Source organism: Tamandua tetradactyla, chromosome 26 (assembly GCF_023851605.1).
Source record: "Tamandua tetradactyla isolate mTamTet1 chromosome 26, mTamTet1.pri, whole genome shotgun sequence".
Classification (NCBI taxonomy): domain Eukaryota; kingdom Metazoa; phylum Chordata; class Mammalia; order Pilosa; family Myrmecophagidae; genus Tamandua; species Tamandua tetradactyla.
In genome coordinates, this window is record NC_135352.1 from 5,495,353 (window position 1) to 5,509,853 (window position 14,501).

A 14,501-nucleotide genomic window follows, 5' to 3' on the forward strand; every position below is an offset into this window, starting at 1 on the left:
CTACAGGCTGTTGGCTTTACCTGGATCTTGCAGCAGACCTGTTTCTCTTGCAGCAGACCTTTGTGTGGCAAGTGTGCGTGACGATTAAAGGGTTCCTTTCTGTATGTTAAGTATTGGTGTCCTTTCTTTCCTTCTTAAGTTACTGCCCCAAATGCTAAAAAACAAAAAGAAAAATTCTTCCCCTTTGAATGACTTATTTTTACGTGTTTTTTTTTTTTCCTTTTTATCTCTTATGATGCATCTGCAACTGACCTGCAGATTTTATTTTGTCCTTTTTACAGACTGGAAGTGTCTCCAGAGGCTCAACCCAAAGCCAGGCTTCCTTTTCCCTCTGACTCCTCACTCTTTTTTTCTGCTGTCCCTTCCAGTTCTGATCAGATACCTTTTCCTTCTGAATTGGGGCATGGCTCAGAGACACAACCCTCTGAGAGTCCTTCTGTCTTCTCTTTCTCATCTCCCATAGTGGCTCCCATTTCCACATCCACTCCTATTGAAAACTGGCTTTCTACAGACAAGCACTGGGCCAGTTCTGAAGAATCCTCTTTACTTCTTAAAGGAGAGTCACAAAAGGAGAATTTAACACAAGTCCCAAATACTGTTTCTTCTGCCTCAGGATCACTTTCCAAACAGCCATCCATCTCAGTTTATAAGGAAATGGAAGAGGGGAAGGCCAGTGAGGCAGGCACAGAGAATGTCAACATTAAGGACTCAGAAAAATCCCTCCTGGAGAAACCTGAAGTGGAGCAACAAGGAGAGGAGCTTCTGAAATTTTCCCAAACAAAACAGCAAGACGACATCCCTGCATCTAAAGAGTTCCAAGAAATAGCATTTACCTTTTCAGTCAGAAGTGGTAGTACTGAAAACCCAGCTGGGAAGCCTTGTAAGGGAGAAGACGCAGGCTTTGAGATCCAGCCTAGATATTTTGGGGAGAACAAAGTTAGGGATGGTAAAATGACTTCTGCAGTTAAAGAAACTGTGTCACCTCCTAAAGCGGGAGACTCGGTGTTCCCACTTGATTCCAGGATGCAGCAACAGGAAGAGATGGGTCTGAATGTCACTGAAGGCCAGAAGAAAATCAAGAAGCGTGTATCATTTTCGGAACAGCTCTTTACGGAAGAGAAGATGGAGGAGTCCACTGAATTGGTAGAAGAGTACAACTGTAATCCCCAGGAGCTGAGAGAACCTTCTGAGTCTCCTCATACACAGGTGTTGGAGAGGGAAGTCTTGACTGAACCTGGGCCCATTAGTTGCAGTGTACCAGCTTCCATGGCAGAGCGCCTGCTCTCCCCCTCTCATGAGGAGCCGCTTTTCTCAGAAGGCCCCATGAGTGAAGTAAGCTCAGGGAAAGACACTGTACACTTTCAGACAGAGGAAGACGACTCCCTTATAGAGCAATATCAAAGCAAGGCCAGCGATCATGAAGGTTTATTGTCTGATCCCTTGAGTGATCTTCATTCCGCTCCAGATACTAAATCTCCTGTCATGGCTGATCTGAACTTAAGCCTTCCTTCCATTCCAGAAGTCACATCGGATGACGAGAGAGTAGAGCAAGTAGAAGAGGTCAGGGAGCCAGCAAAGATGGCAGCTCTAGAAGTAGGAACTTCTTCTCCGAGCACATTAGGTGCCTGTGCAGAGAAGGAAAAGGCGCCAAGTGGTGAGGCGGATGGATCTGCAGCTGCTGCAGACAGCCTGCATGACTTCAGATCGAAAGCACCCAAAGCATCTGGTGTGGCTTCTTCAGAGCCAGCTGAAGCTTCAGGAATTCACAGACCACACCTTGGCAAGAGCTCAAGCTTGGATAAACAGCTCCCAAGCCCTGGCAGCTGTGAGGAAGAGAAACTGAAGGGAAATGGGAAGCCAAGCCATCCTCCTGACGTGTACCTGGACCCCCCTGTATCCAGTCCCTTCTTTTCTGAGTCCTTTCCTCCCACACACTCTTTCCCTAGCTCTCCACATTCTGACACTCACCAGACTAGTAGAGCAGAATCTCAAAAAAAAGCAACAGCAGAGGGCTCCGCTGGTAAAGTTGAAAATTCTGGCAAGAGGAAGCCGCTTCTTCAGGCCTGGGTCTCACCCTCAGAGACACATCCAGTCTCAGCTCAGCCAAGCGCTGGAAGTGGGTCAGCCAAGCACAGGTGAGAGATGGGGAAGATTGTTTTCTTAAATGTGAGCCCATGTTCACCCCCTTGCTTTGTTCCTGCAGAGGTTATAGCTTCCTAACCACTCACATGCTCTGATCCTGCAACTGGTCTGCTTTGCTGGTAGGGCCTATTTTAAAAGGATTGTCCATTATAGTGGGAATACCTCCAGGCAGCCTTGTGTTTGTAACAAGAGCATAGAAGTAATCTTCAGTGATACCTTAAGAATTGTTCTGCACATTCAGATTTTGAGCTCTAAAATTGCAGAAATGTACTGTGATCAGTATCTTAATAGTCTCAGAAACTATCTGAGATTGAGTGGCCGAATCTGGCAGCGTGGAAACTTCCTTTAAGCACTGCCTGATATGAAGCTGGCATGTTTGTCTTGGACTTTTTCTTTACTTTAGAAGAACAGGAGACCCTTGAGGGACTTCCACAGTATAGTCCTAGGCTACAGTTGCCTCCTAAAGTAAGAGAGCATCTTTAGTGTTCTCTTGATGTTCATAATGAGACAAAAAGTCTTGTGAGAACATTAGGACACCTGGCCAAAGGTGTGCTTTGTTGGCTTGCCTGTGACTGCCCAGTCCTGACCCTTTCATTTCCACAGGAACTTAGACATTGGGATGTGTTGGAATGGAGATGGGCACAGAGCATGTCATCGCCCTTTTCTTCCTTGTGTAGCTTGCTGGCTACCATCTTCGAGTTGGGCGATTTCTTAGTTTGGCCATTAAGGAAAGGATCCCTTTTCCTCTCTTCTTTAGACTTCATCCTGTGAAGCCAATGAACACAACAGCCGCCAAGGTTGCTAACTCCAGTTTGGGAACAGCCACCATCATCAGTGAGAACTTGATCAATGAAGCCATAATGAAGGTATGTCTTCCCTAAGAAGTTGGCGCATTGTTAGGAATCTACCCCCCAAAACACCAGATCTTCTCTAGAGTTACCGTTATGTACAACTCTCCTTGGGCAGCAGGTTATAATGGGATTAGTGTAATCATACTTCTGCTGCTTTTGGATAAAGTGTTTGGGTAAATCTGGAAACCCCCAGATTTTCCACTGAATAATTTTTTCCTTATAGTTATTTATTATTTAATATCTTGTGTCTCAAGCTACATAATTGACATCAGCACATTTTAATAAGGTAATGTCATCCACAGTCTGGCCCATGCAAATCACATGTTTTTATTTTTCCATGTTTCTTTTGTTTTTAAACATCTTTTAAGTTGTGAATTAGAACATATATACAAAAAAGCAATAAGTTACCAAGTACATCTTAACAAATAGTTATAGAATAGATTTTAAAGTTCCACCATTTTTCGTTTTTTCTTCTAGCTGCTCCAAGACACTGGAGACCAGCAGAAATATCAATATAATGATTCAGTAGTCATCCTCATTTGTTAAATCCTATCTTCTCTGTTACGTCCCTCCTTCTCATTGAATAACATATATACATAAAAGCAATAAATTTCATCACAACAATTAGTTGTAGAGCAGATTTCAGAATTTGGTGTGGGTTACAGTTCCATAATTTTAGATTTTGATTTCTAGCTGCTCTAAGGTACTGGAGGCTAAAAGAAATATCTGTATAATGATACAGCAATCATACTTATTTGTTGAAACTGACCTTCTCTGTATAACTTCACCATCACTTTTGATCTTTGTCCCACTCTTTAGGGGTATTTGGGCTATGCCCATTCTAATTTTTCATTTTGGAAGGGGCTGTCGATAATATGGGAGAGGCGGATGGAACTAGTTGATGTTCTGGAAAGGCTGGCCCCTCTGCATTTCAGGACTTCCCTAGTCCAGGGACCCATCTGGAGATTGTAGGTTTTGGAGAGTTACCCTAGTGCCTGAAACCTTTGTAGAATCTTGTATAATGTTGTAGGTATTCTTTAGGATTGGCAGGAATGGTTTTGGTTGGGGTTTGGCAAGTTTGATAGGTAGCGATATCTGAAGCGTGCAAAAGAGTGATCTCCAGTGTAGCCTCTTGACTCTATTTGAACTCTCTCAGCCACTGATACCTTATTTGTTGTACTTCTTTTCCCCCTTTTAGTCAGGTTGGTATTGTTGATCCCATGGTCCCAGGGCCAGGCTCATCACTGGAAGTCATGTTCCACTCCATGTTTCCTTTCTTATCTTTAGGTAAAAATGTGTAATTCTTGTCATTGTGAGCATTGAATGGATAAATTGTTTTTGTAACTATTTTGAAATAATTTCAAACTTACAAAAAAGTCACAAGACTAGTACAAAGAACTCCTTTAATACCCTTCATCCCAGTTCACCAGTTAACATTTTACCAGATTTGCTTTGTTATTCTTACCCCATCTCTCTCCCTTACTCCATCTCTTTATATTTACATGCATAACTTTTTTTCTGAATCATTTGAGAATAAATTACCCCAAATACTTAAATGTGCAATACCACTCAGCATCAAGGGATTGAGAAAACCTTCCCAACCAAAAGGGGGAAGAGCAAAATGAAACAAAATAAAGTGTCAGTGGCTGAAAGATTCCAAACAGAGTTGAGAGGTTATCCTGGAGGTTATTCTTACACATTAAATAGATATCATCTTTTCAGTTAAGGTGTAATGGAGAGGCTGGAGGGGTACTGCCTGAAAATGTAGAGCTGTGTTCCAGTAACCATGTTTCTTAAAGATGATTGGATAATGATACAGCTTTCACAATGTGACTGTGTGATTGTGGAAACCTTGTGTCTGATGCTCCTTTTATCCGCCTTATCAACAGATGAATAAAACATATGGATTAAAATAAATAAGTAATGGGGGAACAAATGTTAAAATAAATTTAGTAGATTGAAAGGCTAGTGATCAATGAAAGGGAGGGGTAAGGGGTATAGTATGTATGAACTTTTTTCTGTTTTCTTTGTTTTTCTGAATTGATGCAAATGTTCTAGGAAATGACCATGATGATGAATATACAGCTATGTGATGATATTGTGAGTTATTGATTATATAACAAGAATGGAATGATCATATGATAAGAATGTTTGTGTTTGTATGTGGATATGTTTCATAAATTAAAAAAAAACGTTAAAGTGCAATTCCTAAGAATAAAGACATTTTATAAAAAATCAGGAACCTTAGTATTGTTATAATTCTATTTTCTGATCTATAAGCCATATTTCAATTTCCCCAGTTGTTCCTATAGTGTCCCTGTTGTAGTTTCCTTGGCCACTCAAGCAAATACCTTGAAATAGGTCAGATTAAACAATGGGAATTTATTCACTCACGGTTTTTTTTTTTTTTTGCTTTTAAAAAGGGGAATTTATTAAGTTGCAAGTTTACAGTTCTAATGCATGAAAATATCCAAATTAAGGCATTCAGGAAAAGATACCTTGGTTCAAGAAGACCAATGATGTTCAGGGTTTCTCTCTCAGGTGGAAAGGCACAGGGCGATATCTGTTAGCTTTCTTTCCAGGCTTTTTCAGCAGATTCCCTGGGGCTCTGTTTGTTCTGTTGGCTCTGTCAGTTCTCATGGCTGTAGAGCTTTTTCCAAAAGGGTTCCCTCTTAAAAGACTCCAGTAAGCAGTCCCACCTTGAATGGGTAGAGATGCATCTCCATGGAAACCATCTAATCAAAGGTTACCACCCACAATTGGGTGGGTCACATCTCCATGAAAATAATAAAAAGATCCCTCCCAGCAATATTGAATGAGAATTAAAGAACTTGGCTTTTCTGGGGTACACAACAGATTCAAACTAGCACATATGGTTTCCAAACATTTTTGCCCATTCTGTACTGTTGTCTTTTTTTTTTTTTTTTTTTTTTGATTTTTTTATTTATTTTTTTTTTATTAATTAAAAAAGAATTAACAAAACAATTAGAAATCATTCCAATCTACATGTACAATCAGTAATTCTTAATAACATCACATAGTTGCATATTCATCATTTCTTAGTACATTTGCATCGATTTAGAAAAAGAAATAAAAAGACAACAGAATAAGAATTAAAGCAATAATAGAAAGAAAAAAAAACAAAAAAAACAAAAACAAAAAACCTATACCTCACATGCAGCTTCATTCAGTGTTTTAACATAATTGCATTACAATTGGGTAGTATTGTGCTGTCCATTTCTGAGTTTTTATATCCAGTCCCGTTGTACAGTCTGTATCCCTTCATCTCCAATTATCCCTTCTCTTTTTTTTTTTTTTTTAATTAACGGAAAAAAAGAAATTAACCCAACATTTAGAGATCATACCATTCTACATATGCAATCATTAATTCTTAACATCATCACATAGATGCATGATCATCATTTCTTACTACATTTGCATTGGTTTAGAAGAACTAGCAACATAACCGAAAAAGATATAGAATGTTAATATAGAGAAAAAAATAAAAGTAATAATAGTAAAATCAAAACAAAACAAAACAAAACAAAACAAAAACCTATAGCTCAGATGCAGCTTCATTCAGTGTTTTAACATGATTACTTTACAATTAGGTATTATTGTGCTGTCCATTTTTGAGTTTTTGTATCTAGTCCTGTTGCACAGTCTGTATCCCTTCAGCTTCAATTACCCATTGTCTTACCCTGTTTCTAACTCCTGCTGAACTCTGTTACCAATGACATATTTCAAGTTTATTCTCGAATGTCCGTTCACATCAGTGGGACCATACAGTATTTGTCCTTTAGTTTTTGGCTGGATTCACTCAGCATAATATTCTCTAGGTCCATCCATGTTATTACATGGTTCATAAGTTTATCTTGTGTTAAAGGTGCATAATATTCCATCGTATGTATATACCACAGTTTGTTTAGCCACTCTTCTGTTGATGGAGATTTTGGCTGTTTCCATCTCTTTGCAATTGTAAATAATGCTGCTATAAACATTGGTGTGCAAATGTCCGTTTGTGTCTTTGCCCTTAAGTCCTTTGAGTAGATACCTAGCAATGGTATTGCTGGGTCGTATGGCAATTCTATATTCAGCTTTTTGAGGAACCGCCAAACTGCCTTCCACAGTGGTTGCACCCTTTGACATTCCCACCAACAGTGGATAAGTGTGCCTCTTTCTCCGCATCCTCTCCAGCTCTTGTCATTTTCTGTTTTGTTGATAATGGCCATTCTGGTGGGTGTGAGATGATATCTCATTGTGGTTTTTTTTTTTTTTTTTTTTTTTTTTTTTTTTTTTTTTTATTAATTAAAAAAAGAATTAGCAAAACAATTAGAAATCATTTCAATGTACATGTACAATCAGTAATTCTTAATAACATCACATAGTTGCATATTCATCATTTCTTAGTACATTTGCATTGATTTAGAAAAAGAAATAAAAAGACAACAGAATAAGAATTAAAACAATAATAGAAAGAAAAAAAAAACAAAAAAAACAAAAACAAAAAACCTATACCTCACATGCAGCTTCATTCAGTGTTTTAACATAATTGTATTACAATTGGGTAGTATTGTGCTGTCCATTTCTGAGTTTTTATATCCAGTCCCGTTGTACAGTCTGTATCCCTTCATCTCCAATTATCCCTTCTCTTTTTTTTTTTTTTTTTAATTAACAGAAAAAAAGAAATTAACCCAACATTTAGAGATCATACCATTCTACACATGCAATCATTAATTCTTAACATCATCACATAGCTGCATGATCATCATTTCTTAGTACATTTGCATTGGTTTAGAAGAACTAGCAACATAACCGAAAAAGATATAGAATGTTAATATAGAGAAAAAAATAAAAGTAATAATAGTAAAATCAAAACAAAACAAAACAAAACAAAACAAAAACCTATAGCTCAGATGCAGCTTCATTCAGTGTTTTAACATGATTACTTTACAATTAGGTATTATTGTGCTGTCCATTTTTGAGTTTTTGTATCTAGTCCTGTTGCACAGTCTGTATCCCTTCAGCTTCAATTACCCATTGTCTTACCCTGTTTCTAACTCCTGCTGAACTCTGTTACCAATGACATATTTCAAGTTTATTCTCGAATGTCCGTTCACATCAGTGGGACCATACAGTATTTGTCCTTTAGTTTTTGGCTGGATTCACTCAGCATAATATTCTCTAGGTCCATCCATGTTATTACATGGTTCATAAGTTTATCTTGTGTTAAAGGTGCATAATATTCCATCGTATGTATATACCACGGTTTGTTTAGCCACTCTTCTGTTGATGGAGATTTTGGCTGTTTCCATCTCTTTGCAATTGTAAATAATGCTGCTATAAACATTGGTGTGCAAATGTCCGTTTGTGTCTTTGCCCTTAAGTCCTTTGAGTAGATACCTAGCAATGGTATTGCTGGGTCGTATGGCAATTCTATATTCAGCTTTTTGAGGAACCGCCAAACTGCCTTCCACAGTGGTTGCACCCTTTGACATTCCCACCAACAGTGGATAAGTGTGCCTCTTTCTCCGCATCCTCTCCAGCTCTTGTCATTTTCTGTTTTGTTGATAATGGCCATTCTGGTGGGTGTGAGATGATATCTCATTGTGGTTTTGATTTGCATTTCTCTAATGGCCAGGGACATTGAGCATCTCTTCATGTGCCTCTTGGCCATCCGTATTTCCTCTTCTGAGAGGTGTCTGTTCAAGTCTTTTTCCCATTTTGTAATTGGGTTGGCTGTCTTTTTGTTGTTGAGATGAACAATCTCTTTATAAATTCTGGATACTAGACCTTTATCTGATATATCATTTCCAAATATTGTCTCCCATTGTGAAGGCTGTCTTTCTACTTTCTTGATGAAGTTCTTTGATGCACAAAAGTGTTTAATTTTGAGGAGTTCCCATTTATTTATTTCCTTCTTCAGTGCTTTTGCTTTAGGTTTAAGGTCCATAAAACCGCCTCCAGTTGTAAGATCCATAAGATATCTCCCAACATTTTCCTCTAACTGTTTTATGGTCTTAGACCTAATGTTTAGATCTTTGATCCATTTTGAGTTAACTTTTGTATAGGGTGTGAGAGATGGGTCTTCTTTCATTCTTTTGCATATGGATATCCAGTTCTCTAGGCACCATTTATTGAAGAGACTGCTCTGTCCCAGGTGTCACTCACGGTTTTGAGGCTACAAGAAAGTTATCCGTCATGGTGATGCTTTCTTCCCAAAGACTGGTATTCTGAGGCTGGCTGCCGGTGATCCTTGGTCCTGGGGCACCTCTGTTACATGACAATGCATATGGCAGACTCTTCTGGCCTCTCCCATCTCTTCCAGGTTCTGCTGAATTTCAGCTTCTTGCTTCTGTGGCTTTCTCTCTGCCTGTATTTCATTCCCTTTATAAAAGACTCCTGTAATAGAATTAAGACCCATCCTGATTGTGGTGGGCCACAAAAGGTCCTACTTATTTATAATGGGTTCATACCCATAGGAATGGATTAGGTTTAAGAACGTATTTTACTGGATTACCTACAGCTTCAAACTACCATATCCCTTTTTAGTTGAAGAGTTTGTTTTTTGTTTTATTTTTTGGTCTAGTATCCAATCCAGGATCACTCATTGCATTTAGTTATCTTGTTGCCTTAGTCTCCTTTATTCTGGAGTGGTTCTTCAGCCTTTCTTTGTCTCTCAGGACATTGGCATTTTAAAAGAATTTAGCCCAGTTGTTTGTAGAATTTTCCACAGTTTGGGTTTGTCTGATGTTTTCTCATAATCTGATTGAGGTGGTACATTCTCGGTAGGAATTAACTGTGTAAATAATGTGTTCTCCTCAGTGCAATGATATAAGGAGGTGCATGATAGTGGTTTGTTCCATCAGTGGGGTTATTAACTGAGAGGACTTAATTAATTTAGGAGGTGTCGCTTTACTGTAAAGCTGACATTTTTTCCCTTTACAATCCATAAGTAATTTTTGGGGAAATAATTTGAGACTGTAAATATCCTGTTCATCACTCTTTGATGTGCAGGCTTTTTAGTGTCCGTTGATACTAAATGTGGTGGTTTTTAAATGATGATTTTCCAACTTCATCACATGCATGGAGACAACTTTTGTTCTCTTTTTTCACTTAACAGTATATTATAATTGTTTTTGCATGCTGCTACATAATTATACTTCAAGATGGTTATACCAATATTTACTTTATTGTTTTCCTATTATTGAATACTTAGGTTGTTTTCTGTTTTTTTACACTATAGTAAATTTCTTACATAGAACTTTTTTCTTCTTTTAGATTATTTTCTGAAGCTAAAGTTCCAGGGAGAGTATTACTGAATTAGAGTGCCTTGTCTCTTTAAAAAGTATGGGCTAATATTACCACCCCACAGCCCCCAAACAAAACAAAACAAACCCTCGGGTCACATCTCTTGATGATATCTGCTTTATGTATCTTCATCCTGCCTTTTTGGATTCTGAAGTCAGAGGATTTAGAAAACTGCCTTCTTGCAAACCCCTGTCTTCTGACTCATTATCACATGGAGGGGGAGGGAAATGTTTACCATGGAATTGATGAGCCTGAGTGGAGAATGTTGTTATATTTCACATATATGGAGAGGAATGTCAGACAGACTACTGGGGATTGCAGTTTGTAGAAATAAATGTTATTTTAATTTTAGTTCGGGGCATCTAAAAGCTTCATTCCATCATAGATTTTACAGTTCCATGGATTTGAGGACAACACATAGTTCCTTTTTTTTTAACGAAACCTTTTACTTGTACCTCCTTCATTTCCGAAAGCATCTTTTAAGTGCTGGGCAGGTGACTGCCCTGGCTTCATTGTTCTTGTTCCCCTAGAAGCTGGGCTTAAGTTCACTGAAAACCCAAGATCCGAGCTTCAGGTAAAAAAAAAAAAAAAGGCTGAGTAATAACTAATTATTCCTGAAAATAAGTTAGCATCTTCTAGCTCTCTTGCCCTCTTTTCTCTTTAGCACTTGCCGACAGGGCAGATGGCAAAGCGTCATTCTCAAACTGGAAATATTCTGTGCCGGGTAAGTATTCTGTACCTAATATGTGTCAGGCCCAGCCTGTATAAATGACCAAATCAGTTTGGCTAGCTTCCGTGTGGTTGATGCAGGTGTTCACTGATGCAGGTGAACAGTGTTTACCAGGAAATGGAACAAAAGTGTAGTATCGAGGAGACAGTAATGAAAACTAGATTGATTTAGCAGCCTCCCATTCCTTCTTCCTTTTAGTGTGCTTGGCTCCAATGAGTAACAAGCACCTAGCTTTCAGGAAGCCAACCCTTGGCTCCCGTTTTATTTGCTCTTCAAAGCTCACTTAATCATGGGCTTAGGTCCTAACCCTGTTTGAGAGAATAACCTGCCTTTACAAGAAAAAAGGCAAGATCTGCTTATTTTGCTTATGATTTCTAAGACCTGCTGCCCACTCTACAGTGAAACTCTGGACCATGGATCTATCCCTGGTAAATATTCTGTGCAGATATGAACAGTGTCCTGCAGACTTTGTGAATGGCCTACCTTATAATGGATACTTTGATAAGATAATGGTTATTTAAAGACAAACAAACAAAAAAAGAACTTTTGGAATATTGCAGAATGAGAGGGAGGTTAGGGAAAGAACGAGCATAGCTAAAGTTATGAAAAGCTAGTTACGTCATTAGTACAGTGACTTTTTTTCTCATTTATTGTTTTAGCACCCCATCCTTTATAGGTGATCTATAACTAGGAGTGTTTTATTTATCAAGGCAGTTTTAATACTTCCATTTTAAAATAGTAAAGCCAGCTAGATCCAGAAGTCATCCATCATTATTATCTAGAACAAGATTTGCATATACCTCATTATTATTACAAGTTTTATTTTAAAAAATTCCAGGGGAAAATATCCTGGAAGGAACTGCGTGATAAGGGCACTGACATTTGTCATGCGCAGGTACTTTCCCTGCACTTCTTCCTCTCCCACCATTGTTCTCTTTCTCTCCTGGTGGAATGTTTTATACTTTCTTTTACTCATCAATAACTAGGATTTTCTTATATCTATGTTCTGTTTTTAAATTTTTTCTTTAGGTTACAGAATCCAAGTCAAATAGCTCTTTGACAGTTTGTATGAAGTATCTTTTTTTGTTTGTTTTTTTAATTGCGAAATCTTCACATACATACATTCCACACATGGTATACAATCAGTGGCTCACAATATCCTCACATAGTTGCGTATTCATTACCATGATCATTTTTTAGAACATTTGCATCACTCCAGAAAAAAGAGGTAAAAAAGAAAACTCATACATACCATACCCCTTACCCCTTCCTTTCATTGACCACTAGTGTTTTCCATCTACCCAATATATTTTACCCTTTGTCCCCCATATTATTTATTTATTTATTATCCATATTTTTTACTCATCTGTCCATACCCTGGATATAAGGAACATCAGACACAAGGTTCTCACAATCACATGGTAAACGTTTTATCGTTATACGGTTGTCTTGTATGAAGTATCTTAAGTGTGTGCATGCCTTTTCAATTCTAGGCATTAATTCTAAGGAAATATTCAGATATGACCAAAGATTTATGCTTATGCATTTTAATAAAAAATGTTTTGTATAAAAATGTGAAAAATTGAAAAACAACCTGTATATCTCCTATAATAAAGAAATGGTTAAAATATAATGGCTCGATTCCTGACCTAAACATTTCCCAAACAAACAAACGAAGAAAAACCAACCAGACAAAAATTCAACAAATGGTGCTGCAATAAGGGGATACCCACATGGAAAAAGAATGAAATATGACCCCTACCATACAGCATACAAAATATATATATATATATATATATATATATATAAATGGAATTTTTTAAAAGCAGTTTTATTGAGATATATTCACATACCGTAGAATCCATCCAAAGTATACGAGTGACTTTTAGTATATTCACAGAGTTATGCATTTATCACCACAGTCAACTTGAGAACATTTTCATTACTCTAGAAAGAAAAACTACGTACCTCTTACAGTCACCCTCAGTCCTTCTGTCCTTGCCCAGGCCTACATAACTACTCTTATATTCCTGTCTCTAGATTTGTTTATATTTACATTTTGTGTAAATCTAATCATACAATGTATAATACCTTTTCTGATTTGTTTCACTTAGTATAATGCTTTTTGAAAATTATTAATGTTTTTTAATTAGAGAAGTTGTAGGCTTACAGAAAAGTAATGTAAAAATTACAGTGTTCCCATATACCCCCCGTAGTTGATAATTTGTATTGGTGTGGTATTTTTGGTACAGTTGATGAAAGAATATACTATTCCCAATAGTCCATAGCTAACATTAGGTATATTTTCCCCGTATACCATCCTATTATTAGCATCATGTATTAGTATTATACATTTTTTATACTTCATGAAGGAACATTCTTATACTTGTACTATTAACCTCAATCCATTATCCACAGTGGGGTTCACTGTGTTGTATGGTCCCATGTCTTATCTTCTAACTTTCATTCTAGCAACATTCATGACCCGTAACTTCCCCTTTCAACCACATTCACATACGTAATTCAGATGTGTTAATTACACTCATAATACTCTGCTACCATCAGCACCACCCATTTCCAAACCTTTACAATCAGCCTAAATAGATATTTTGTACAAATTAAGCCTCAGTGCTCCATTTTCTACCCCAAATCTATACCCTGGTAACCTATATTCTAGATTCTAACTCTATGAGTTTGCATATCAGTGAGATGATACAATATGCATATCAGTGAGATTATACAATATTTGTCCTCCTGTGTCGGGCTTATTTCGCTCAGATTATTGGCCTTAAGATTCATCCATGTCTCATGAATCAGAACGTATTCCTTTTTAATGCTGAATAATATCCCAATGTATGTATATATCACATTTTGTTTATTCATTCATCAGTTAATGGACACTTGGATTGCTTCTGTCTTTTGGCAGTTATAAATAATGCTACCGTGAACATTGCTGTGCAAATGTCTGTTCATGTCCCTGCTTTCGTTCTTGTGGGTATATACCTAGTAGCAGGATTGCCTGATTGTGTGGCACTTGTATACTTAACTTCCTGAGGAACTGCCAAACTGTATTCCATAGTGGCTGCACCATTTTCCGTCCCCATCAGCAATGCATGAGTGTTTCTATTTCTCCATTACCTCTCCAACACTTAGAGTTTTCTGTGTTTTTTTAATAGTGGCCATGCTAGTAGGTGTGAAATGATATCTCATTGTGGTTTTGATTTGCATTTCCCTAGTAGCAGGTGATATTGAACATCTTTTCGTATGCTTTCTAGCCATTTGCATTTCCTTTTTGGAGACATTTCTGTTCAAGTCTTTTGCCATTTTAAAATTTAATTGTCTTTTTATTGTTGAATCGTAGGATTTCTTTATATATTCTGTATGGTAAACGCTTATCAGATATGTGGTTTCAAAATATTTTTTCCCATTAAGTGGGTTGACTTTTTACTTCCTTGACAAAGTCCTTT

General features: G+C 37.5%; 1 protein-coding gene across 7 annotated transcripts in view; it reads left to right on the top strand.

Annotated features, from left to right (window-relative positions):
- Positions 1 to 14,501, top strand: part of RAB11FIP1 (RAB11 family interacting protein 1) — a 44,638-nt gene that overhangs the window by 15,964 nt on the left and 14,173 nt on the right. For 6 of the 7 annotated variants that reach the window (XM_077144235.1, XM_077144240.1, XM_077144237.1 and 3 more), the window contains exons 4-5: positions 282 to 2,135; positions 2,900 to 3,008. In XM_077144235.1, coding sequence (XP_077000350.1) covers positions 282 to 2,135; positions 2,900 to 3,008 — 1,963 coding nt within the window. The remainder of the gene's footprint in view (positions 1 to 281; positions 2,136 to 2,899; positions 3,009 to 14,501) is intronic. The other variant, XM_077144242.1, reaches the window with a different exon arrangement.